The following is a 27947-nucleotide window of genomic DNA, read 5'->3' as shown; positions in this document are numbered from 1 at the left end:
GCTTCAAGTTCCTTGGCGTCCACATCACTAAACAAAGTAACATGGTCCAAGCACACCAAGACAGTCGTGAAGCGGACACGACAAAACCTATTACCCCTCAGGAGACTGAAAAGATTTGGCATGGGTCCTGAGATCCTCAAAAGGTTCTACAGCTGCACCATCGAGAGCATCCTGACTGGTTGCATCACTGCCTGGTACGGCAACTGCTCAGCCTCCGACGGCAAGCCATGACAGAGGGTAGTACATATGGCCCAGTACATCACTGGGGCCAAGCTTCCTGTCATCCAGGACCTCTAACCCAGGCGGTGTCAGAGGAAGGCCCTAAAAATGATCAAAGACTCCAGCCACCTTAGTCATAGACTGCTACCACACGGCAAGCAGTCCCGGAGCGCCAAGTCTAGGTCCAAGAGGCGTCTAAACAGCTTCTACCCCCAAGCCATAAGACTCCTGAACAGCTAATCAAATGGCTACCCAGACTATTTGCATTACCATCCCCCTTCTACGCTGCTGTTACTCTCTGTTATTAGTAACTTTAATCATTTTACCTACATGTACATATTACCTCAATTACCTCGACACCGGTACCCCCCCTGTATATAGCCTCCACATTGACTCTGTACCGGTACCCCCTGTATATAGTCTCCACATTGACTCTGTACCAGTACCCCCCTCTATATAGCCTCCACATTGACTCTGTACTGGTACACCCTGTATATGGTCTCCACATTGACTCTGTACCGGTACCCCCTGTATATAGTCTCCACATTGACTCTGTACCGGTACCCCCTGTATATAGCCTCCACATTGACTCTGTACCGGTACCCCCCTGTATATAGCCTACACATTGACTCTGTACCGGTACCCCCTGTATATAGCCTCCACATTGACTCTGTACCGGTACCACCTGTATATAGCCTCCACATTGACTCTGTACCGGTACCCCCTGTATATAGCCTCCATATTGACTCTGTACCGGTACCCCCTGTATATAGCCTCCACATTGACTCTGTACCGGTACCCCCTGTATATAGCCTCCACATTGACTCTGTACCGGTACCCCCTGTATATAGCCTCCACATTGACTCTGTACCGGTACCCCCTGTATATAGCCTCCACATTGACTCTGTACCGGTACCACCTGTATATAGCCTCCACATTGACTCTGTACCGGTACCCCCTGTATATAGCCTCCACATTGACTCTGTACCGGTACCCCCTGTATATAGCCTCCACATTGACTCTGTACCGGTACCACCTGTATATAGCCTCCACATTGACTCTGTACCGGTACCCCCTGTATATAGCCTCCACATTGACTCTGTACCGGTACCCCCTGTATATAGCCTCCACATTGACTCTGTACCGGTACCCCCTGTTTATAACCTTCACATTGACTCTGTACCGGTACCCTGTATATAGCCTCCACATTGACTCTGTACCGGTACCCCCCTGTATATAGCCTCCACATTGACTCTGTACCGGTACCCTGTTTATAACCTTCACATTGACTCTGTACCGGTACCCTGTATATAGTCTCCACATTGACTCTGTACCAGTACCCCCTGTATATAGCCTCCACATTGACTCTGTACCGGTACCCCCTGTATATAGCCTCCACATTGACTCTGTACCGGTACCCCCCTGTATATAGCCTCCACATTGACTCTGTACCGGTACCCTGTTTATAACCTTCACATTGACTCTGTACCGGTACCCTGTATATAGTCTCGCTATTGTTATTTACTGCTGCTCTTTAACTATTTGTTATTCTTATCTGTTACTTTTTTGTTTGTATTTTTTTCAAACTGCATTCTTGGTTAAGGGCTTGTAAGTAAGTGTTTCACTGTAAGGTCTACACCTGTTGTATGATTTGATTTGATTATATTGACCCCAGACAGATAATGTGTAGTGATAGTGAGGGTGGACAAGGCTGGTAGGATAGTATTGACCCCAGACAGATAATGTGTAGTGATGGTGAGGGTGCACAAGGCTGGTAGGATAGTATTGACCCCAGACAGATAATGTGTAGGGATAGTGAGGGTGGACAAGGCTGGTAGGATAGTATTGACCCCAGACAGATAATGTGTAGTGATCGTGAGGGTGGACAAGGCTGGTAGGATAGTATTGACCCCAGACAGATAATGTGTAGTGATAGTGAGGGTGGACCAGGCTGGTAGGATAGTATTGACCCCAGACAGATAATGTGTAGTGATAGTGAGGGTGGACCAGGCTGGTAGGATAGTATTGACCCCAGACAGATAATGTGTAGTGATAGTGAGGGTGGACAAGGCTGGTAGGATAGTATTGACCCCAGACAGATAATGTGTAGTGATAGTGAGGGTGGACCAGGCTGGTAGGATAGTATTGACCCCAGACAGATAATGTGTAGTGATAGTGAGGGTGGACCAGGCTGGTAGGATAGTATTGACCCCAGACAGATAATGTGTAGTGATAGTGAGGGTGGACCAGGCTGGTAGGATAGTATTGACCCCAGACAGATAATGTGTAGTGATAGTGAGGGTGCACAAGGCTGGTAGGATAGTATTGACCCCAGACAGATAATGTGTAGTGATAGTGAGGGTGGACAAGGCTGGTAGGATAGTATTGACCCCAGACAGATAATGTGTAGTGATAGTGAGGGTGGACAAGGCTCTCTTAGATTTGAATGACTCATCTGTGTGAGTCACACTGCATCTTGGTAAATGGAACACTTCCAGCTTCTGTTAACATGTAAGACTGAAGAACTCTGCTGCAGGAAGAAAACACAGGTCTTTACCCACAAGGGACACATCATGGAATACAACATCTGTTCAGGAGTATGTTAACCGCATGATGGCAGGGTCCAACATACAGTGGTCCTGTTGTGGTCCTGTTGTGGTCCTGTTGTGGACTTGTTGTGGTCCTGTTGTGGACTTGTTGTGGACTTGTTGTGGTCCTGTTGTGGTCCTGTTGTGGTCCTGTTGTGGACCTGTTGTGGTCCTGTTGTGGTCCTGTTGTGGACTTGTTGTGGTCCTGTTGTGGTCCTGTTGTGGTCCTGTTGTGGACCTGTTGTGGTCCTGTTGTGGTCCTGTTGTGGTCCTGTTGTGGACTTGTTGTGGTCCTGTTGTGGTCCTGTTGTGGTCCTGTTGTGGACCTGTTGTGGTCCTGTTGTGGTCCTGTTGTGGTCCTGTTGTGGACTTGTTGTGGTCCTGTTGTGGACCTGTTGTGGACTTGTTGTGGTCCTGTTGTGGTCCTTTTGTGGTCCTGTTGTGGTCCTGTTGTGGTCCTGTTGTGGACCTGTTGTGGTCCTGTTGTGGTCCTGTTGTGGACTTGTTGTGGTCCTGTTGTGGTCCTGTTGTGGTCCTGTTGTGGTCCTCTTGTGGACCTGTTGTGGTCCTGTTGTGGTCCTGTTGTGGTTCTGTTGTGGACTTGTTGTGGTCCTGTTGTGGTCCTGTTGTGGACTTGTTGTGGTCCTGTTGTGGTCCTGTTGTGGTCCTGTTGTGGACCTGTTGTGGTCCTGTTGTGGTCCTGTTGTGGTTTTGTTGTGGTCCTGTTGTGGACCTGTTGTGGTCCTGTTGTGGTCCTGTTGTGGTCCTGTTGTGGACTTGTTGTGGACTTGTTGTGGTCCTGTTGTGGTCCTGTTGTGGACTTGTTGTGGTACTGTTGTGGTCCTGTTGTGGTCCTGTTGTGGACTTGTTGTGGACTTGTTGTGGTCCTGTTGTGGTCCTGTTGTGGACTTGTTGTGGTCCTGTTGTGGTCCTGTTGTGGTCCTGTTGTGGACCTGTTGTGGTCCTGTTGTGGTCCTGTTGTGGACTTGTTGTGGTCCTGTTGTGGTCCTGTTGTGGTCCTGTTGTGGACTTAGTGTTTTATTACTGAAGGTAGGCCTTCCATCATTGGCCAGAGAAACCAGAATCAGAAGCACAACATGGACATTTATAAATTGATTTGATGCGTAGTGGAATCTGGTCACATATTGCTAGACAGGTTGATTCATTATAGTAATTGATTGATTTATTGATTAGGTGTTTGTAAAAGGAATCCTGTTTGGGTGTTGTGGCAGCGTTCTACTCCCTCTCTCTCTCCCTCATCTGTTTCCTCCAGTAGAAAGAGAGAAAGTGAACCAGTGACTAACGCCTAAATGCTGGCTTCACATGCTACGTAAATGTGTTTCCTTCCTGGCGGCAGAGTTGTTCAGTGTTACATGTTAATAACAGAAGCTGGAAGTGTTCCATGTACCAAGATGCAGTGTGACTCACACAGATGAGTCACTTCACATCTAAGAGAGCCTGGTCCGCCCTCACAAGGTTAGAGCGTTGGGCTAGTAACCGAAAGGTTGTTTGATCGAATCCCTGAGCTGACAAGGTAAAAATCTGTCGTTCTGCCCCTGAACAAGGCAGTTAACCCACTGTTCCCCTGAACAAGGCAGTTAACCCACTGTTCCCCTGAACAAGGCAGTTAACCCACTGTTCCCCTGAACAAGGCAGTTAACCCACTGTTCCCCTGAACAAGGCAGTTAACCCACTGTTCCCCTGAACAAGGCAGTTAACCCACTGTTCCCCTGAACAAGGCAGTTAACCCACTGTTCCCCTGAACAAGGCAGTTAACCCACTGTTCCCCTGAGCAAGGCAGTTAACCCACTGTTCCCCTGAACAAGGCAGTTAACCCACTGTTCCCCTGAGCAAGGCAGTTAACCCACTGTTCCCCTGAACAAGGCAGTTAACCCACTGTTCCCCTGAGCAAGGCAGTTAACCCACTGTTCCCCTGAGCAAGGCAGTTAACCCACTGTTCCCCTGAACAAGGCAGTTAACCCACTGTTCCCCTGAACAAGGCAGTTAACCCACTGTTCCCCTGAGCAAGGCAGTTAACCCACTGTTCCCCTGAACAAGGCAGTTAACCCACTGTTCCCCTGAGCAAGGCAGTTAACCCACTGTTCCCCTGAACAAGGCAGTTAACCCACTGTTCCCCTGAGCAAGGCAGTTAACCCACTGTTCCCCTGAACAAGGCAGTTAACCCACTGTTCCCCTGAGCAAGGCAGTTAACCAACTGTTCCCATCCCTTTATGGGAGTTGTATGATTCTTACATCGTTACTAGAAACATGTCCGAGATCTTGTCCAAAAACAGAGAGGTGTTACAAAGGGGATCTCACAGCTTGTTCTGTCCTGTTTCTGGGCCTCATTTAACTGTTGATATCAGCCTGCTTGTCTCATTGGGGAGAATTGGCACTATTACATCCCTAGTTCCTATGGAAACACACATCCAGTCAGGGCTGGTTGTACCATCTACTTATTATTACCATAGAGCCATACAGGTATATTTAATGTAGGTGGTCACTACCATAGAGCCATACAGGTATATTTAATGTAGGTGGTCATTACCATAGAGCCATACAGGTATATTTAATGTAGGTGGTCACTACCATAGAGCCATACAGGTATATTTAATGTAGGTGGTCACTACCATAGAGCTATACAGGTATATTTAATGTAGGTGGTCATTACCATAGAGCCATACAGGTATATTTAATGTAGGTGGTCAATACTGTAGAGCCATACAGGTATATTTAATGTAGGTGGTCATTACCATAGAGCCATACAGGTATATTTAATGTAGGTGGTCATTACCATAGAGCCATACAGGTATATTTAATGTAGGTGGTCATTACCATAGAGCCATACAGGTATATTTAATGTAGGTGGTCATTACCATAGATCCATACAGGTATATTTAATGTAGGTGATCATTACCATAGAGCTATACAGGTATATTTAATGTAGGTGGTCATTACCATAGAGCCATACAGGTATATTTAATGTAGGTGGTCATTACTGTAGAGCCATACAGGTATATTTAATGTAGGTGGTCATTACCATAGAGCCATACAGGTATATTTAATGTAGGTGGTCATTACCATAGATCCATACAGGTATATTTAATGTAGGTGGTCATTACCATAGATCCATACAGGTATATTTAATGTAGGTGGTCATTACCGTAGAGCCATACAGGTATATTTAATGTAGGTGGTCATTACTGTAGAGCCATACAGGTATATTTAATGTAGGTGGTCATTACTGTAGAGCCATACAGGTATATTTAATGTAGGTGGTCATTACCATAGAGCCATACAGGTATATTTAATGTAGGTGGTCATTACCATAGAGCCATACAGGTATATTTAATGTAGGTGGTCATTACTGTAGAGCCATACAGGTGTATTTAATGTAGGTGGTCATTACTGTAGAGCCATACAGGTGTATTTAATGTAGGTGGACATTACCATAGAGCCATACAGGTATATTTAATGTAGGTGGTCATTACCATAGAGCCATACAGGTATATTTAATGTAGGTGGTCATTACCATAGAGCCATACAGGTATATTTAATGTAGGTGGTCATTACTGTAGAGCCATACAGGTATATTTAATGTAGGTGGTCATTACCATAGAGCCATACAGGTATATTTAATGTAGGTGGTCATTACCATAGAGCCATACAGGTATATTTAATGTAGGTGGTCATTACCATAGAGCCATACAGGTATATTTAATGTAGGTGGTCATTACCATAGATCCATACAGGTATATTTAATGTAGGTGATCATTACCATAGAGCTATACAGGTATATTTAATGTAGGTGGTCATTACCATAGAGCCATACAGGTATATTTAATGTAGGTGGTCATTACTGTAGAGCCATACAGGTATATTTAATGTAGGTGGTCATTACCATAGATCCATACAGGTATATTTAATGTAGGTGGTCATTACTGTAGAGCCATACAGGTATATTTAATGTAGGTGGTCATTACCGTAGAGCCATACAGGTATATTTAATGTAGGTGGTCATTACCATAGATCCATACAGGTATATTTAATGTAGGTGGTCATTACTGTAGAGCCATACAGGTATATTTAATGTGGGTGGTCATTACCGTAGAGCCATACAGGTATATTTAATGTAGGTGGTCATTACCATAGATCCATACAGGTATATTTAATGTAGGTGGTCATTACCATAGAGCCATACAGGTATATTTAATGTAGGTGGTCATTACCATAGAGCCATACAGGTATATTTAATGTAGGTGGTCATTACCATAGATCCATACAGGTATATTTAATGTAGGTGATCATTACCATAGAGCTATACAGGTATATTTAATGTAGGTGGTCATTACCATAGAGCCATACAGGTATATTTAATGTAGGTGGTCATTACTGTAGAGCCATACAGGTATATTTAATGTAGGTGGTCATTACCATAGAGCCATACAGGTATATTTAATGTAGGTGGTCATTACCATAGATCCATACAGGTATATTTAATGTAGGTGGTCATTACCATAGAGCCATACAGGTATATTTAATGTAGGTGGTCATTACCGTAGAGCCATACAGGTATATTTAATGTAGGTGGTCATTACTGTAGAGCCATACAGGTATATTTAATGTAGGTGGTCATTACTGTAGAGCCATACAGGTATATTTAATGTAGGTGGTCATTACCATAGAGCCATACAGGTATATTTAATGTAGGTGGTCATTACCATAGAGCCATACAGGTATATTTAATGTAGGTGGTCATTACTGTAGAGCCATACAGGTGTATTTAATGTAGGTGGACATTACCGTAGAGCCATACAGGTATATTTAATGTAGGTGGTCATTACCATAGAGCCATACAGGTATATTTAATGTAGGTGGTCATTACCATAGAGCCATACAGGTATATTTAATGTAGGTGGTCATTACCATAGAGCCATACAGGTATATTTAATGTAGGTGGTCATTACCGTAGAGCCATACAGGTATATTTAATGTAGGTGGTCATTACCATAGAGCCATACAGGTATATTTAATGTAGGTGGTCATTACCATAGAGCCATACAGGTATATTTAATGTAGGTGGTCATTACCATAGAGCCATACAGGTATATTTAATGTAGGTGGTCATTACCATAGATCCATACAGGTATATTTAATGTAGGTGATCATTACCATAGAGCCATACAGGTATATTTAATGTAGGTGGTCATTACCATAGAGCCATACAGGTATATTTAATGTAGGTGGTCATTACTGTAGAGCCATACAGGTATATTTAATGTAGGTGGTCATTACCATAGATCCATACAGGTATATTTAATGTAGGTGGTCATTACTGTAGAGCCATACAGGTATATTTAATGTAGGTGGTCATTACCGTAGAGCCATACAGGTATATTTAATGTAGGTGGTCATTACCATAGATCCATACAGGTATATTTAATGTAGGTGGTCATTACTGTAGAGCCATACAGGTATATTTAATGTAGGTGGTCATTACCGTAGAGCCATACAGGTATATTTAATGTAGGTGGTCATTACCATAGAGCCATACAGGTATATTTAATGTAGGTGGTCATTACTGTAGAGCCATACAGGTATATTTAATGTAGGTGGTCATTACCGTAGAGCCATACAGGTATATTTAATGTAGGTGGTCATTACTCTAGAGCCATACAGGTATATTTAATGTAGGTGGTCATTACTGTAGAGCCATACAGGTATATTTAATGTAGGTGGTCATTACCATAGAGCCATACAGGTATATTTAATGTAGGTGGTCATTACCGTAGAGCCATACAGGTATATTTAATGTAGGTGGTCATTACCATAGAGCCATACAGGTATATTTAATGTAGGTGGTCATTACCATAGAGCCATACAGGTATATTTAATGTAGGTGGTCATTACTGTAGAGCCATACAGGTGTATTTAATGTAGGTGGACATTACCATAGAGCCATACAGGTATATTTAATGTAGGTGGTCATTACCATAGAGCCATACAGGTATATTTAATGTAGGTGGTCATTACCATAGAGCCATACAGGTATATTTAATGTAGGTGGTCATTACCATAGAGCCATACAGGTATATTTAATGTAGGTGGTCATTACCGTAGAGCCATACAGGTATATTTAATGTAGGTGGTCATTACCATAGAGCCATACAGGTATATTTAATGTAGGTGGTCATTACCATAGAGCCATACAGGTATATTTAATGTAGGTGGTCATTACCATAGAGCTATACAGGTATATTTAATGTAGGTGGTCATTACCATAGAGCCATACAGGTATATTTAATGTAGGTGGTCATTACCGTAGAGCCATACAGGTATATTTAATGTAGGTGGTCATTACCATAGAGCCATACAGGTATATTTAATGTAGGTGGTCATTACCATAGAGCCATACAGGTATATTTAATGTAGGTGGTCATTACCGTAGAGCCATACAGGTATATTTAATGTAGGTGGTCATTACCATAGAGCCATACAGGTATATTTAATGTAGGTGGTCATTACCATAGAGCCATACAGGTATATTTAATGTAGGTGGTCATTACTGTAGAGCCATACAGGTATATTTAATGTAGGTGGTCATTACCATAGAGCCATACAGGTATATTTAATGTAGGTGGTCATTACTGTAGAGCCATACAGGTATATTTAATGTAGGTGGTCATTACTGTAGAGCCATACAGGTATATTTAATGTAGGTGGTCATTACCATAGAGCCATACAGGTATATTTAATGTAGGTGGTCATTACCATAGAGCCATACAGGTATATTTAATGTAGGTGGTCATTACTGTAGAGCCATACAGGTATATTTAATGTAGGTGGTCATTACCATAGAGCCATACAGGTATATTTAATGTAGGTGGTCATTACCATAGAGCCATACAGGTATATTTAATGTAGGTGGTCATTACTGTAGAGCCATACAGGTATATTTAATGTAGGTGGTCATTACCATAGAGCCATACAGGTATATTTAATGTAGGTGGTCATTACTGTAGAGCCATACAGGTATATTTAATGTAGGTGGTCATTACCATAGAGCCATACAGGTATATTTAATGTAGGTGGTCATTACCATAGAGCCATACAGGTATATTTAATGTAGGTGGTCATTACTGTAGAGCCATACAGGTATATTTAATGTGGGTGGTCATTACCGTAGAGCCATACAGGTATATTTAATGTAGGTGGTCATTACCATAGAGCCATACAGGTATATTTAATGTAGGTGGTCATTACTGTAGAGCCATACAGGTATATTTAATGTAGGTGGTCATTACCATAGAGCCATACAGGTATATTTAATGTAGGTGGTCATTACCGTAGAGCCATACAGGTATATTTAATGTAGGTGGTCATTACCATAGAGCCATACAGGTATATTTAATGTAGGTGGTCATTACTGTAAAGCCATACAGGTATATTTAATGTAGGTGGTCATTACCATAGAGCCATACAGGTATATTTAATGTAGGTGGTCATTACCATAGAGCCATACAGGTATATTTAATGTAGGTGGTCATTACCATAGAGCCATACAGGTATATTTAATGTAGGTGGTCATTACCATAGAGCCATACAGGTATATTTAATGTAGGTGGTCATTACCATAGATCCATACAGGTATATTTAATGTAGGTGATCATTACCATAGAGCTATACAGGTATATTTAATGTAGGTGGTCATTACCATAGAGCCATACAGGTATATTTAATGTAGGTGGTCATTACTGTAGAGCCATACAGGTATATTTAATGTAGGTGGTCATTACCATAGATCCATACAGGTATATTTAATGTAGGTGGTCATTACTGTAGAGCCATACAGGTATATTTAATGTAGGTGGTCATTACTGTAGAGCCATACAGGTATATTTAATGTAGGTGGTCATTACCGTAGAGCCATACAGGTATATTTAATGTAGGTGGTCATTACCATAGATCCATACAGGTATATTTAATGTAGGTGGTCATTACCATAGAGCCATACAGGTATATTTAATGTAGGTGGTCATTACTGTAAAGCCATACAGGTATATTTAATGTAGGTGGTCATTACCATAGAGCCATACAGGTATATTTAATGTAGGTGGTCATTACCGTAGAGCTATACAGGTATATTTAATGTAGGTGGTGATTACCATAGATCCATACAGGTATATTTAGGTGGTCATTACCATAGAGCCATACAGGTATATTTAATGTAGATGGTCATTACCATAGAGCCATACAGGTATATTTAATGTAGGTGGTCATTACTGTAGAGCCATACAGGTGTATTTAATGTAGGTGGACATTACCATAGAGCCATACAGGTATATTTAATGTAGATGGTCATTACCATAGAGCCATACAGGTATATTTAATGTAGGTGGTCATTACCATAGAGCCATACAGATATATTTAATGTAGGTGGTCATTACCATAGAGCTATACAGGTATATTTAATGTAGGTGGTCATTACCGTAGAGCCATACAGGTATATTTAATGTAGGTGGTCAATACCATAGAGCCATACAGGTATATTTAATGTAGGTGGTCATTACCATAGAGCCATACAGGTATATTTAATGTAGGTGGTCATTACTGTAGAGCCATACAGGTATATTTAATGTAGGTGGCCATTACCATAGAGCCATACAGGTATATTTAAGGTAGGTGGTCATTACCATAGAGCCATACAGGTATATTTAATGTAGGTGGTCACTACCATAGAGCCATACAGGTATATTTAATGTAGGTGGTCATTACCATAGAGCCATACAGGTATATTTAATGTAGGTGGTCACTACCATAGAGCCATACAGGTATATTTAATGTAGGTGGTCATTACTGTAGAGCCATACAGGTATATTTAATGTAGGTGGTCATTACCATAGAGCCATACAGGTATATTTAATGTAGGTGGTCATTACTGTAGAGCCATACAGGTATATTTAATGTAGGTGGACATTACCATAGAGCCATACAGGTATATTTAATGTAGGTGGTCATTACTGTAGAGCCATACAGGTATATTTAATGTAGGTGGTCATTACCATAGAGCCATACAGGTATATTTAATGTAGGTGGTCATTACCATAGAGCCATACAGGTATATTTAATGTAGGTGGTCATTACCATAGAGCCATACAGGTATATTTAATGTAGGTGGTCATTACCATAGATCCATACAGGTATATTTAATGTAGGTGTTCATTACCATAGAGCCATACAGGTATATTTAATGTAGGTGGTCATTACCATAGAGCCATACAGGTATATTTAATGTAGGTGGTCATTACCATAGATCCATACAGGTATTTTTAATGTAGGTGGTCATTACCATAGATCCATACAGGTATATTTAATGTAGGTGGACATTACCATAGATCCATACAGGTATATTTAATGTAGGTGGTCATTACCATAGATCCATACAGGTATATTTAATGTAGGTGGACATTACCATAGATCCATACAGGTATATTTAATGTAGGTGGACTTATTTTGTATCATTCATTTCTATTAGGCTCAAAACAATCTGAAACACAACCAAAACGAACTGTAAATACATCCATCCAGTTTGGAAAGTCACCAGCTTGATGTAGTCATTGCATGTCAGTAGTATGGGACCAAATACTAAACTTTTGGCCACTTTATTTATAAGCATCTTTAGCGGGAACAATCATTTTGAGCTCTACCTTTTGGGTAAAAAATATATTACTTTATAAACAAAATCAATTTCTCCGAGCAATTGTATTAGTATAATATAATTCACCACATTATTGGAGCATACAATATAGCTCAGTCATTATTGCTGATCTGTATCAAGGCTGTCAATCATTTCAGAGCGCAGTGCATTTGTAATGGACGTCGTTCAGTGAACCATAACGTTGTCTGAGACCTGAAGATTTGTGTTAGCAATGCTAGCCAATACCAAGGCTTTAGGTGTTCAGGTTATCCCAGTCAGGATAAGACTTTAGGTGTTCAGGTTATCCCAGTCAGGATAAGACTTTAGGTGTTCAGGTTATCACAGTCAGGATAAGGCTTTAGGTGTTCAGGTTATCCCAGTCAGGATAAGGCTTTAGGTGTTCAGGTTATCCCAGTCAGGATAAGACTTTAGGTGTTCAGGTTATCCCAGTCAGGATAAGACTTTAGGTGTTCAGGTTATCCCAGTCAGGATAAGACTTTAGGTGTTCAGGTTATCACAGTCAGGATAAGGCTTTAGGTGTTCAGGTTATCCCAGTCAGGATAAGGCTTTAGGTGTTCAGGTTATCCCAGTCAGGATAAGACTTTAGGTGTTCAGGTTATCCCAGTCAGGATAAGACTTTAGGTGTTCAGGTTATCCCAGTCAGGATAAGACTTTAGGTGTTCAGGTTATCACAGTCAGGATAAGGCTTTAGGTGTTCAGGTTATCCCAGTCAGGATAAGGCTTTAGGTGTTCAGGTTATCCCAGTCAGGATAAGACTTTAGGTGTTCAGGTTATCCCAGTCAGGATAAGACTTTAGGTCTTCAGGTTATCCCAGTCAGGATAAGACTTTAGGTGTTCAGGTTATCCCAGTCAGGATAAGACTTTAGGTGTTCAGGTTATCACAGTCAGGATAAGGCTTTAGGTCTTCAGGTTATGCCAGTCAGGATAAGACTTTAGGTGTTCAGGTTATCCCAGTCAGGATAAGGCTTTAGGTATTCAGGTTATCACAGTCAGGTTCCACCGGATACCCAGATTCAGATCCAGTCACATACAATATTTGAATATCATGTTTTGATTTTCTCCATCATCTTCCACGTATAAGATATGGACTGAGATCCATGTTTTGCTGTTCATATGTACCAACTTTTTGTTTTATCTTAAATTTAATCACTGATATCATACACACGTTGCATGTCCTTCTGCCTCTGCATTACTTGCTCTTTGGGGGTTTAGGCTGGGTTTCTGTATAAGCACTTCGTGACAACTGCTCAAAACATCAGAATTATGTACCCAGACTACCTCCAGTCGCAACCAATCATCACACCGCCACACCTCTATCTGCCACAGGGCTCACCAGGTTGTAGTCCTAAAACCCGGAAATGAATGGGGAAACAATAGGGTTTTGGGCGAAAATTAGGTCTGAGGTTAAGACAGGCTTAGGACATCTTATAAATGAAAGGTAATATCAGTCACCTAACATGACCTTTATGAATTATGAAGCCTGTATGTGCTTTATATGTTGTTGTTTTTTGTATTACATAAATGGTTCAAAATTCACAAAAAGTGATGAAAACTGACGCAAACTATCTCATAGAACAAAACATATTAGATCTCCTAAGCCTGTGTTTACCACATACCTTGGTTTCAGCGTTTATCAACAAAAAAAAAACGTATTTCCCATAGACTTTGTCCAACGAACCATGGCGGAGTTAGTGCCTACAAAATGACGCCATTCTACTTCCTCTATTGAGCATGTCGACGAGACATGGATCTGACGCCTGCGCAGAAGCCAGCGTGAGTCTGAATCGTCGATTGGGAGACTGTCGGAGCGAAGAATCTAGAGTGATGGGACCTGAGTGAAGGAACAGCCGCGAGTGATCCCTCTCCAAGCCGGTTATGACAGGTACATTTCAGCCTTCTATGCGTTCGGATATTGCTTTAACGGTTTTTTAACGGGTTTATAGTGGAAACGACTGTAATAAGCTATCTGATGTGGATTACATAATAGTGGTGGAAATATGATTCGTTGTATGGCATTTCAACATCTGGAAGTGACATTTAAAATGAGAAAATGTCTTGATCTGCTGTCAACGTTTAGGGTGGGATTAACTGTCGAGTTTTGTATTTATTTTTGAAAGAACTAGACAGAAGACGTGTTGTCAGACTCAGATCAATAGTGTTTGTAGTTTTGTAAATAGACAGTTGACTTCCCAATCTCAACTTTATTTAGCCTATAGCATGCGCCTGGTGTGGCGTGGAAATCCAAAGCAAATCCGTTTACTTTGACGATAACAGCTTGTAGCCTAATCGATGACATGGTTTGATGCTATTATCTTAGATAAAAGATGTCTCAAGGGGACTGTGAAAGCAAGACGAAGGAAGGACGTGTGTGTCAGAGCAGTATGGCGTCATGTCTTACGTCCCTGCCTCCTTGGGTAGAGCGGATTCACATTCAGCACCATGGACAGCGATAGCTCTCTCTCTCTCTCTCTCTCTCTCTCTCTCTCTCTCTCTCTCTCTCTCTCTCTCTCTCTCTCGCTCTCTCTAGCTCTGTAGTCGCAGTCATTGAGTTATAAAAGAAGGTCGCATTTTTCCGGTTTACATGTTCACCGCCGGCAAATAGCACTTGTTTCCTTCGTGTTTTGGTTTAAATGTTAATTATTTGAGATTGTAGAATGGGTTTGGTTCCAATCGGTGAGAGAACATGATCAAAACAAGATCAGCTGTATTGACCACTGGCATCCTCGTGACCTTATAATCGGTATGACAGAGGTTATTATATCGGCTACGTTGTCGTATCTGTTGTGTTTGTTTACTTGACAACTAGGTTTGTGTTTACATGGAATATTACCCATCAAAGCATTGGATTGGAACAGATGACGCTGTGGGCTCTTCAGAGACATATTTATTATGTATGATAGAGATTGTCAAGGAGTACACAAACTATACATATTGCATATCTCATTATTAGCATTTTTCATAATACTAAATGCTGAATATTTAGTCATTATTTTGCCATAAGCACATTCGATTTTATTTGACCTTTATTTTAAAGACCAAGGTCTCTTTCACAGAAAAGCCCTGCATACACATCATATACAAAATACAAAAAAATACAACTACATCATTCCACACTGACTACATTTAGACAACAGAACTGTTATTAATTCAGATAGAGTCTACATCAAACCAGCAGGAAGCAGGCATCAGGTAGCAGGTAGCAACATCAGGTAGCAGGCAGCAGGTAGAAGGCAGCAGGTAGCAGGCAGCAGGTAGGAGGCAGCAGGCAGCAGGCAGCAGGTAGCAGGCAGCAGGCAGCAGGCAGCAGGCAGCAGGTAGCAGGCAGAAGGAGCAGGTAGCAGGCAGCAGGTAGCAGGTAGCAGGCAGCAGGCAGCAGGCAGCAGGCAGCAGGTAGCAGGCAGAAGGAGCAGGTAGCAGGCAGCAGGCAGCAGGTAGCAGGTAGAAGGCAGCAGGTAGCAGGCAGCAGGCAGCAGGTAGCAGGCAGCAGGTAGAAGGCAGCAGGTAGAAGGCAGCAGGCAGCAGGTAGCAGGTAGAACGCATCAGGCAGCAGGTAGCAGGCAACAGGCAGCAGGCAGCAGGTAGAAGGCAGCAGGTAGCAGGTAGAAGGCAGGCAGCAGGTAGCAGTCAGCAGGTAGAAGACAGCAGGTAATAGGCAGCAGGTAATAGGCAGCAGGTAATAGGCAGCAGGTAGCAGGCAGCAGGTAATTGTCAGCAGGCAGCAGGTAATAGGCAGCAGGTAGCAGGCAGCAGGTAATTGTCAGCAGGTAGAAGGTAATAGGCAGCAGGTAATTGTCAGCAGGTAGCAGGTAATAGGCAGCAGGTAGAAGGTAATAGGCAACAGGTAGCAGGTAATAGGTAGCAGGTAAAATGGGTAGAATATGTGATAGAAACCAGCCCTTATGTCCCATGTAACCACAATGTGATAGAAACCAGCCCTTATGTCCCATGTAACCACAATGTGATTAAACAGGTAACAGGTAGAAACACAACCTAATATCCTGAACAGGTAGCAGGCAGCAACACAACCTAATATCCTGAACAGGTAACCGGTAACAGGCAGAAACACAACCTAATATCCTGAACAGGTAACAGGTAGCAACACAACCTAATATCCTGAACAGGTAACAGGTAGAAACACAACCTAATATCCTGAACAGGTAGAAGGTAGCAGGCAGCAACACAACCTAATATCCTGAACAGGTAACAGGTAACAGGTAGCAGGCAGAAACACAACCTAATATCCTGAACAGGTAACCGGTAACAGGCAGAAACACAACCTAATATCCTGAACAGGTAACAGGTAGCAACACAACCTAATATCCTGAACAGGTAGCAGGCAGAAACACAACCTAATATCCTGAACACGTAGCATGTAGAAGGTAGCAGGCAGAAACAGAACCTAATATCCTGAACAGGTAACAGGTAGCAGGCAGAAACACAACCTAATATCCTGAACAGGTAGAATGTATAAGGTGGAAGGCAGAAACACAACCTAATATCCTGAACAGGTAACAGGCAGAAACACAACCTAATATCCTGAACAGGTAGCAGGTAGCAGGCAGAAACACAACCTAATATCCTGAACAGGTAGAATGTATAAGGTAGAAGGCAGAAACACAACCTAATATCCTGAACAGGTAGCAGGCAGAAACACAACCTAATATCCTGAACAGGCAGCAGGTAGCAGGCAGAAACACAACCTAATATCCTGAACAGGTAACAGGTAGAAGGTAGCAGACAGAAACACAACCTAATATCCTGAACAGGTAGCAGGCAGAAACACAACCTAATATCCTGAACAGGTAGAAGGTAGCAGGCAGAAACACAACCTAATATCCTGAACAGGTAGAAGGTAGAAGGTAGCAGGCAGAAACATAACCTAATATCCTGAACAGGTAACAGGTAGCATGTAGAAGGTAGCAGGCAGAAACACAACCTAATATCCTGAACAGGTAACAGGTAGCAGGCAGAAACACAACCTAATATCCTGAACAGGTAACAGGTAGCAACACAACCTAATATACTGAACAGGTAACAGGTAGCAGGTAGCAGGTAAAAACACAACCTAATATCCTGAACAGGTAACAGGTAGCAACACAACCTAATATCCTGAACAGGTAACAGGTAGCAACACAACCTAATATACTGAACAGGTAGCAGGCATAAACACAACCTAATATCCTGAACAGGTAGCAGGTAGAAACACAACCTAATATCCTGAACAGGTAACAGGTAGAAACACAACCTAATATCCTGAACAGGTAGCAGGTAGAAACACAACCTAATATCCTGAACAGGTAACAGGTAGCAGGTAGCAGGTAGAAACACAACCTAATATCCTGAACAGGTAACAGGTAGCAACACAACCTAATATCCCGAACAGGTAACAGGTAGAAGGTAGAAACACAACCTAATATCCTGAACAGGTAGCAGGTAGCAACACAGTCTAATATCCTGAACAGGTAACAGGTAGCAACACAACCTAATATCCTGAACAGGTAACAGGTAGCAGGTAGAAACACAACCTAATATCCTGAACAGGTGCAGGTAGAAACACAACCTAATATCCTGAACAGGTAGCAGGTAGAAGGTAGAAACACAACCTAATATCCTGAACAGGTAACAGGTAGCAGGCATAAACACAACCTAATATCCTGAACAGGTAACAGGTAACAACACAACCTAATATCCTGATCAGGTAGCAGGCATAAACACAACCTAATATCCTGAACAGGTAGCAGGTAGAAACACAACCTAATATCCTGAACAGGTAACAGGTAGAAACACAACCTAATATCCTGAACAGGTAGCAGGTAGAAACACAACCTAATATCCTGAACAGGTAACAGGTAGAAGGTAGCAGGTAGAAACACAACCTAATATCCTGAACAGGTAACAGGTAGCAACACAACCTAATATCCTGAACAGGTAACAGGTAGCAGGTAGAAACACAACCTAATATCCTGAACAGGTAGCAGGTAGCAACACAGTCTAATATCCTGAACAGGTAACAGGTAGCAACACAACCTAATATCCTGAACAGGTAACAGGTAGCAGGTAGAAACACAACCTAATATCCTGAACAGGTAGCAGGTAGAAACACAACCTAATATCCTGAACAGGTAACAGGTAGCAACACAACCTAATATCCTGAACAGGTAGCAGGTAGCAGGTAGAAACACAACCTAATATCCTGAACAGGTAACAGGTAGCAGGCATAAACACAACCAAATATCCTGAACAGGTAACAGGTAACAACACAACCTAATATCCTGAACAGGTAACAGGCAGAAACACAACCTAATATCCTGAACAGGTAGCAGGCAGGAACACAACCTAATATCCTGAACAGGTAACAGGTAGAAACAGAACCTAATATCCTGAACAGGTAACAGGCAGAAACACAACCTAATATCCTGAACAGGTAGCAGGCATAAACACAACCTAATATCCTGAACAGGTAACAGGTAGAAACACAACCTAATATCCTGAACAGGTAGCAGGCAGGAACACAACCTAATATCCTGAACAGGTAACAGGTAGCAACAGAACCTAATATCCTGATCAGGTAACAGGCAGAAACACAACCTAATATCCTGAACAGGTAACACGTAGCAGGTAGCAGGTAGAAACACAACCTAATATCCTGAACAGGTAACAAGTAGCAGGTAGCAGGTAGAAACACAACCTAATATCCTGAACAGGTAGCAGGTAGAAACACAACCTAATATCCTGAACAGGTAGCAGGTAGCAAGTAGCAACAGAACCTAATATCCTGAACAGGGACAGATGGGTGATTCAAAATGGGAGCAACACTGTGGCTCATTCAGCATTGTATCTCTCTCCCATAATAAAACTGTTTATGTGTGTGTGTGTGTGTGTGTGTGTGTGTGTGTGTGTGTGTGTGTGTGTGTGTGTGTGTGTGTGTGTGTGTGTGTGTGTGTGTGTGTATCTATGTGTGTGTGTGTGTGTGTGTGTGTGTGTGTGTGTGTGTGTGTGTGTGTGTGTGTGTGTGTGCAGGCAGTGGCACCTGGTGTGTGTGAGGTTAGTGTGGTGCTGTCTCTCTCTATCTCTCTAGACAGAGCTGAGGTGAAAGGGTCAGGATGGCTTCAGCCTGTGCTGAGATCTGTGGGTCAGACTATGCTGAACAGACGCAGCACGACCAGCGATATGGCGTCAGATCATACCTCCACCAGTTCTACGAGGAGTGTACAGCCTCCATCTGGGAACGCGATGAAGATTTTCAGATTCAGAGATCGCCTAGTCGGTGGAGCTCTGTCTTCTGGAAGGTATGATACATGAGAGAAGAGATATTGGGAGGGTATTGGGCCAAGGTGCTGTAAACATCCTGACATGGTCTGGGTAGTGTATTGAGCCAGGTTACTGTAAACATCCTGACATGGTCTGGGTAGTGTATTGAGCCAGGTTACTGTAAACATCCTGACATGGTCTGGGTAGTGTATTGAGCCAGGTTACTGTAAACATCCTGACATGGTCTGGGTAGTGTATTGAGCCAGGTTACTGTAAACATACTGACATGGTCTGGGTAGTGTATTGAGCCAGGTTACTGTAAACATCCTGACATGGTCTGGGTAGTGTATTGAGCCAGGTTACTGTAAACATCCTGACATGGTCTGGGTAGTGTATTGGGCCAGGTTACTGTAAACATCCTGACATGGTCTGGGTAGTGTATTGAGCCAGGTTACTGTAAACATCCTGACATGGTCTGGGTAGTGTATTGAGCCAGGTTACTGTAAACATCCTGACATGGTCTGGGTAATGTATTGACCCAGGTTACTGTAAACATCCTGACATGGTCTGGGTAGTGTATTGAGCCAGGTTACTGTAAACATCCTGACATGGTCTGGGTAGTGTATGGAGCCAGGTTACTGTAAACATCCTGACATGGTCTGGGTAGTGTATTGAGCCAGGTTACTGTAAACATCCTGACATGGTCTGGGTAATGTATTGACCCAGGTTACTGTAAACATCCTGACATGGTCTGGGTAGTGTATTGAGCCAGGTTACTGTAAACATCCTGACATGGTCTGGGTAGTGTATTGGGCCAAGGTTACTGTAAACATCCTGACATGGTCTGGGTAGTGTATTGAGCCAGGTTACTGTAAACATCCTGACATGGTCTGGGTAATGTATTGAGCCAGGTTACTGTAAACATCCTGACATGGTCTGGGTAGTGTATTGAGCCAGGTTACTGTAAACATCCTGACATGGTCTGGGTAGTGTATTGAGCCAGGTTACTGTAAACATCCTGACATGGTCTGGGTAGTGTATTGAGCCAGGTTACTGTAAACATCCTGACATTGTCTGGGTAGTGTATTGAGCCAGGTTACTGTAAACATCCTGACATGGTCTGGGTAGTGTATTGAGCCAGGTTACTGTAAACATCCTGACATGGTCTGGGTAGTGTATTGAGCCAGGTTACTGTAAACATCCTGACATGGTCTGGGTAGTGTATTGAGCCAGGTTACTGTAAACATCCTGACATGGTCTGGGTAATGTATTGAGCCAGGTTACTGTAAACATCCTGACATGGTCTGGGTAGTGTATTGAGCCAGGTTACTGTAAACATCCTGACATGGTCTGGGTAGTGTATTGAGCCAGGTTACTGTAAACATCCTGACATGGTCTGGGTAATGTATTGAGCCAGGTTACTGTAAACATCCTGACATGGTCTGGGTAGTGTATTGAGCCAGGTTACTGTAAACATCCTGACATGGTCTGGGTAGTGTATTGAGCCAAGGTGCTGTAAACATCCTGACATGGTCTGGGTAGTGTATTGAGCCAGGTTACTGTAAACATCCTGACATGGTCTGGGTAGTGTATTGAGCCAAGGTGCTGTAAACATCCTGACATGGTCTGGGTAGTGTATTGAGCCAGGTTACTGTAAACATCTGCTTGTTCAGCGTTTGGAACCCTGATCCTGTCTCTCCCTCCCCCAGGTCTGTCTAGCGTTAGGAACCCTGATCCTGTCTCTCCCTTCCCCAGGTCTGTCTAGCGTTAGGAACCCTGATCCTGTCTCTCCCTCCCCCAGGTCTGTCTAGCGTTAGGAACCCTGATCCTGTCTCTCCCTTCCCCAGGTCTGTCTAGCGTTAGGAACCCTGATCCTGTCTCTCCCTCCCCCAGGTCTGTCTAGCGTTAGGAACCCTGATCCTGTCTCTCCCTTCCCCAGGTCTGTCTAGCGTTAGGAACCCTGATCCTGTCTCTCCCTCCCCCAGGTCTGTCTAGCGTTAGGAACCCTGATCCTGTCTCTCCCTCCCCCAGGTCTGTCTAGCGTTAGGAACCCTGATCCTGTCTCTCCCTCCCCCAGGTCTGTCTAGCGTTAGGAACCCTGATCCTGTCTCTCCCTTCCCCAGGTCTGTCTAGCGTTAGGAACCCTGATCCTGTCTCTCCCTCCCCCAGGTCTGTCTAGCGTTAGGAACCCTGATCCTGTCTCTCCCTCCCCCAGGTCTGTCTAGCGTTAGGAACCCTGATCCTGGTGACAGGCCTCATTGTCCTACTGGTGGGCTACGCCACCCCGACTAAGATCGAAGCGTTCGGGGAGGACGAGCTCCTCTTCGTGGACAGCCATGCTGTGCGCTTCAACCGAGCGCTGGACGTGTGCAAGCTGACGGGCGCCGTGCTGTTCTGCGTGGGTGGCGGCCTGATGGCCGTAGGTCTCCTCCTCTCGGCCTTCTCTAAGACCTACTCCAAGGAGGAGCTGTACCTGCAGCAGAAGTTTAAGGAGAGGCTGGTTGATATCCAGAATACGGTCCATCCAATCACCAGAGGCCCTACTCCGGGGGAGAGTAAGATCCCTGTCACCCTGTCTAAAGTGCAAAGTGTCCAGCCCAACTCAGAGACATAACAGTTATCAATGTAGTAGTGAGAGGTAGATCATCAGTGGTGTTCATGTGTCCTTGTTCCTAACCCTTCTAAAGGTCAGCTTACGGCATCTTAGTACTACTCCTTAAAAACAAACCCTGTGTATCCAGCACTTACACTAGTGGCTGCAGGAGGAATCGCACAGCTCCTTTCATGTAACGCTGTGTTATAAAGGCTGCAGGAGGTTTCACACAGCTCCTTTCATGTAACGCTGTGTTATAAAGGCCGCAGGAGGTTTCACACAGCTCCTTTCATGTAACACTGTGTTATAAAGGCCGCAGGAGGTTTCACACAGCTCCTTTCATGTAACGCTGTGTTATACAGGCCGCAGGAGGTTTCATACAGCTCCTTTCAGGTAACGCTGTGGTAGTGTCAACTACTGGCTGGGTTACAATCAGCCTACAGGATTAATGTACCTAGATCAAGAAACTAACAGACTCATTGTATAGAGCAGTGGTTCTCAACCTGGGGTTCTTATCCTATCCACAGAGGGTACTTATCCTATCCACAGGGGGTACTTATCATATCCACAGGGGGTACTTATCCTATCCACAGAGGGTACTTATCCTATCCACAGGGGGTACTTATCATATCCACAGGGGGTACTTATCCTATCCACAGGGGGTACTTATCCTATCCACAGAGGGTACTTATCCTATCCACATGGGAACTTATCCTATCCACAGAGGGTACTTATCCTATCCACATGGGGTACTTATCCTATTCACAGGGGTACTTATCCTATCCGCAGGGGGAACATAGCGTATCCACAGGCAGAACTTATCCTATCCACAGGGGGTACTTATCCTATCCACAGGCAGAACTTATCCAATCCATGGGGGGTACTTATCCTATCCACAGGCAGAACTTATCCTATCCACAGGCAGACTTATCCTATCCACAGGGGGTACTTATCCTATCCACAGGGGGTACTTATCCTATCCACAGGCAGAACTTATCCTATCCACAGGCAGAACTTATCCTATCCACAGGCAGAACTTATCCTATCCACAGGGGTACTTATCCTATCCACAGGGGGTACTTATCCTATCCATAGGCAGAACTTATCCTATCCACAGGCAGAACGTATCCTATCCACAGGGGGTACTTATCCTATCCACAGGCAGAACTTATCCTATCCACAGGGGGTACTTATCCTATCCAAAGGCAGAACTTATCCTATCCACAGGCAGAACTTATCCTATCCACAGGGGGTACTTATCCTATCCACAGGGGGTGCTTATCCTATCCACAGGCAGAACTTATCCTATCCACAGGCAGAACTTATCCTATCCACAGACAGAACTTATCCTATCCACAGGGGGTACTTATCCTATCCACACGGGGTACTTATCCTATCCACACGGGGTACTTATACTATCCACAGGCAAAACTTATCCTATCCACAGGGGGTACTTATCCTATCCACAGGCAGAACTTATCCTATCCACAGGCAGAACTTATCCTATCCACAGGGGGTACTTATCCTATCCACAGGGGGTATTTATCCTATCCACAGGCAGAACTTATCCTATCCACAGGCAGAACTTATCCTATCCACAGGCAGAACTTATCCTATCCACAGGGGGTACTTATCCTATCCACAGGGGGTACTTATCCTATCCACACGGGGTACTTATCCTATCCACATGGGGTACTTATCCTATCCACAGGCAGAACTTATCCTATCCACAGGGGGTACTTATCCTATCCACAGGGGGTACTTATCCTATCCACAGGGGGTACTTATCCTATCCACAGGGGGTACTTATCCTATCCACAGGGGGTACTTATCCTATCCACAGGCAGAACTTATCCTATCCACAGGGGGTACTTATCCTATCCACAGGCAGAACCTATCCTATCCACAGGCAGAACTTATCCTATCCACAGGCAGAACTTATCCTATCCACAGGGGGTACTTATACTATCCACAGGCAGAACTTATCCTATCCACAGGGGGTACTTATCCTATCCACAGGCAGAACTTATCCTATCCACAGGCAGAACTTATCCTATCCACAGGGGGTACTTATCCTATCCACAGGGGGTACTTATCCTATCCACACGGGGTACTTATCCTATCCACAGGCAGAACTTATCCTATCCACAGGGGGTAAGGTAGCAAACCACTAATGTAGAGGACATGCCCTGAGGGGACAAAACATTAAGAACACCTGCTCTTTCAATGAGATAGAATGACCAGGTGAATCCAGGTGAAAGCTATGATCCCTTATTGATGTCAGTTGTTAAATCCACTTCAATCAGTGTAGATGAAGGGGAGGAGACAGGTTAAAGAAGGATTTTTAAGCCTTGAGACATTTTTATTTTATTTATTTCATCTTTATTTAACCAGGTAGGCAAGTTGAGAACAAGTTCTCATTTACAATTGTGACCTGGCCAAGATAAAGGAAAGCAGTTTGACACATACAACAACACATAGTTACACATGGAGTAAAACAAACATACAGTCAATAATACAGTAGAAAAATAAGTCTATATACTATGTGAGCAAATGAGGTGAGATAAGGGAGGTAAAAGGCAATAAATAGGCCATGGTGGCGAAGTAAATACAATATAGCAAGTAAAACACTGGAATGGTTGATTTGTAATGGAAGAAAGTGCAAAGTAGAAATAATGGGGTGGAAAGGAGCAAAATAAATAAATACAGTAGGGGAAGAGGTAGTTGTTTGAGCTAAATTATAGATGGGCTATGTACAGGTGCAGTGATCTGTGAGCTGCTCTGACAGCTGGTGCTTAAAGCTAGTGAGGGAGATAAGTGTTTCCAGTTTCAGAGATTTTTGTAGTTCGTTCCAGTCATTGGCAGCAGAGAACTGGAAGGAGAGACGGCCAAAGGAGGAATTGGCTTTGGGGGTGACCAGTGAGATATACCTGCTGGAAAGCGTGCTACAGGTGGGTGCTGCGATGGTGACCAGCGAGCTGAGATAAGGGGGGACTTTACCTAGCAGGGTCTTGTAGATGACCTGGAGCCAGTGGGTTTGGCGACGAGTATGAAGCGAGGGCCAGCCAACGAGAGCATACAGGTCGCAGTGGTGGGTAGTATATGGGACTTTGGTGACAAAACGGATGGCACTGTGATAGACTGCATCCAATTTATTGAGTAGGGTATTGGAGGCTATTTTGTAAATGACATCGCCGAAGTCGAGGATTGGTAGGATGGTCAGTTTTACGAGGGTATGTTTGGCAGCATGAGTGAAGGATGCTTTGTTGCGAAATAGGAAGCCAATTCTAGATTTAACTTTGGATTGGAAATGTTTGATGTGAGTCTGGAAGGAGAGCTTACAGTCTAACCAGACACCTAGGTATTTGTAGTTGTCCACATATTCTAAGTCAGAACCGTCCAGAGTAGTGATGCTGGATGGGCGGGCAGGTGCAGGCAGCGATCGGTTGAAGAGCATGCATTTACTTTTACTTGTATTTAAGAGCAGTTGGAGGCCACGGAAGGAGAGTTGTATGGCATTGAAGCTTGGATTGTGTATGTGTGCCATTCAGAGGGTGAATTGGCAAGACTAAAGACTTAAGTGCCTTTAAACGGGGTATGGTAGTAGGTACCAGACTCACCAGTTTCAGTGTGTCAAGAACTGCAACGCTGCTGGGTTTTTCACGCTCAACTGTTTCCCGTGTGTATCATTAATGGTCCACCACCCAAAGGACATCCAGCCAACTTGACACAACTGTGGGAAGCATTGGAGTCAACAAGGGCCAGCATCCCTGTGGAACGCTTTCGACACCTTGTAGAGTCCATGATCCCAGATGAATTGAGGCTGTAACTCAATATCAGGAAGGTGTTCTTAATGTTTTGTCCAACTCAGTGTCTCCACTAACGGCTGGAGGCATCACACAGCTCCTTTGATCTAACTCTTTATTAGTGACAGTCAGTCACTGTCTTGCGTAGGTTTTCCATCTTGACTGGATTTATGAGTGTCATCTTCAGCAGTGAAGAATTGAAAGAATGGGGTTCCTTTTTCCCCAAAATATCTATATTGAGTCTAAGCAATTGCTGACAACTGTTGTTCTATAATTTCTGTGGTGTAACGAGCAGCAGCTGTGGTGTAACTAGTAGCAGCTGTGGTGTAACGAGCAGCAGCTGTGGTGTAACGAGCAGCAGCTGTGGTGTAACGAGCAGCAGCTGTGGTGTAACGAGCAGCAGCTGTGGTGTAACGAGAACAAACTGTGGTGTAACGAGCAGCAGCTGTGGTGTAACTAGCAGCAGCTGTGGTGTAACTAGCAGCAGCTGTGGTGTAACGAGCAGCAGCTGTGGTGTAACGAGCAGCAGCTGTGGTGTAACTAGCAGCAGCTGTGGTGTAACTAGCAGCAGCTGTGGTGTAACTAGCAGCAGCTGTGGTGTAACGAGCAGCAGCTGTGGTGTAACGAGCAGCAGCTGTGGTGTAACGAGCAGCAGCTGTGGTGTAACGAGCAGCAGCTGTGGTGTAACGAGCAGCAGCTGCGGTGTAACGAGCAGCAGCTGCGGTGTAACGAGCAGCAGCTGCGGTGTAACGAGCAGCAGCTGCGGTGTAACGAGCAGCAGCTGCGGTGTAACGAGCAGCAGCTGCGGTGTAACTAGCAGCAGCTGCGGTGTAACGAGCAGCAGCTGCGGTGTAACGAGCAGCAGCTGCGGTGTAACGAGCAGCAGCTGCGGTGTAACGAGCAGCAGCTGAGGTGTAACGAGCAGCAGCTGTGGTGTAACTAGCAGCAGCTGTGGTGTTTGATGTGTAGTCCTGTGATTGATGTTCATTTCCTACTCAGTTCAAAGTAACACCGCTCGTTGTAACAGCAGACAGGACGCACACAGAGTGAGGAAAAGCCTTTAACACAGAGGATTTGTGTTCCACGGTGGTGCCAATAACAACGGGATCGCTACTGTAGTCGTGTTAGTGGTTTTATTTACGTACAAATAATGTATCTTTGCAAAAAAACAACAAACTGAATCCTCCTCAGTTCCCAGATAAGGTAGAAGATATAAAGGTTTTATCAGTTGAAACGTCTCTAAAGGATCAACCTTATATTTATATTCTGCTCTGTCACTTCCTCACTTGGCTTTAAACCCCTATGTCATGTTGTTATAAATCACAACATAGAATCTATAGACAGTTGGCTTTAAACCCCTATGTCATGTTGTTATAAATCACAACATAGAATCTATAGACAGTTGGCTTTAAACCCCTATGTCATGTTGTTATAAATCACAACATAGAATCTATAGACAGTTGGCTTTAAACCCCTATGTCATGTTGTTATAAATCACAACATAGAATCTATAGACAGTTGGCTTTAAACCCCTATGTCATGTTGTTGTAAATCACAACATAGAATCTATAGACACAAGGCAGGGTGATAAAGATACTGGGCTGCTGAGGACATCAGATGCACCAGACACTGGACATACATTACATTACTCTAGACTACTGGTCTGTCAGTTCAGACACAACAGAACTCTAGCAGGGATAGAATGGAGACTAAAAGCTGCTTCGTTTTGTTTATAGGAGAAACCAGGTGATCTGGGACTTAACAAGTTGATA

The 27947-nt window shown here is 43.6% G+C and overlaps 1 protein-coding gene across 1 annotated transcript; it reads left to right on the top strand.

Annotated features, from left to right (window-relative positions):
* The first annotated feature begins 14277 nt into the window (after positions 1–14277).
* Positions 14278–26551, top strand: LOC106590798 (neurensin-1). Its single transcript, XM_082959128.1, has 3 exons — positions 14278–14407; positions 19546–19814; positions 21992–26551. Exons 2-3 carry the CDS (start codon positions 19629–19631, stop codon positions 22388–22390), a joined length of 585 nt encoding a protein of 194 aa, XP_082815254.1. The 5' UTR covers positions 14278–14407; positions 19546–19628; the 3' UTR covers positions 22391–26551.
* Positions 26552–27947: the final 1396 nt, after the last annotated feature.

This window comes from Salmo salar, chromosome 02, assembly GCF_965601325.2.
Source record: "Salmo salar chromosome 02, fSalSal1, whole genome shotgun sequence".
In the NCBI taxonomy this organism is placed as follows: domain Eukaryota; kingdom Metazoa; phylum Chordata; class Actinopteri; order Salmoniformes; family Salmonidae; genus Salmo; species Salmo salar.
Note: the sequence above shows the minus strand (reverse complement) of the source record. Positions and strands in the feature narration are given on the sequence as shown.

Bases quoted from the DNA above. Each gene is read 5' to 3' on its own strand.
- LOC106590798 (XM_082959128.1), top strand. From the start codon at position 19,629: ATGGCTTCAGCCTGTGCTGAGATCTGTGGGTCAGACTATGCTGAACAG. The intron at 19,815-21,991 runs GTATGATACATG...TCCCTCCCCCAG, and splicing joins GGAGCTCTGTCTTCTGGAAG to GTCTGTCTAGCGTTAGGAAC.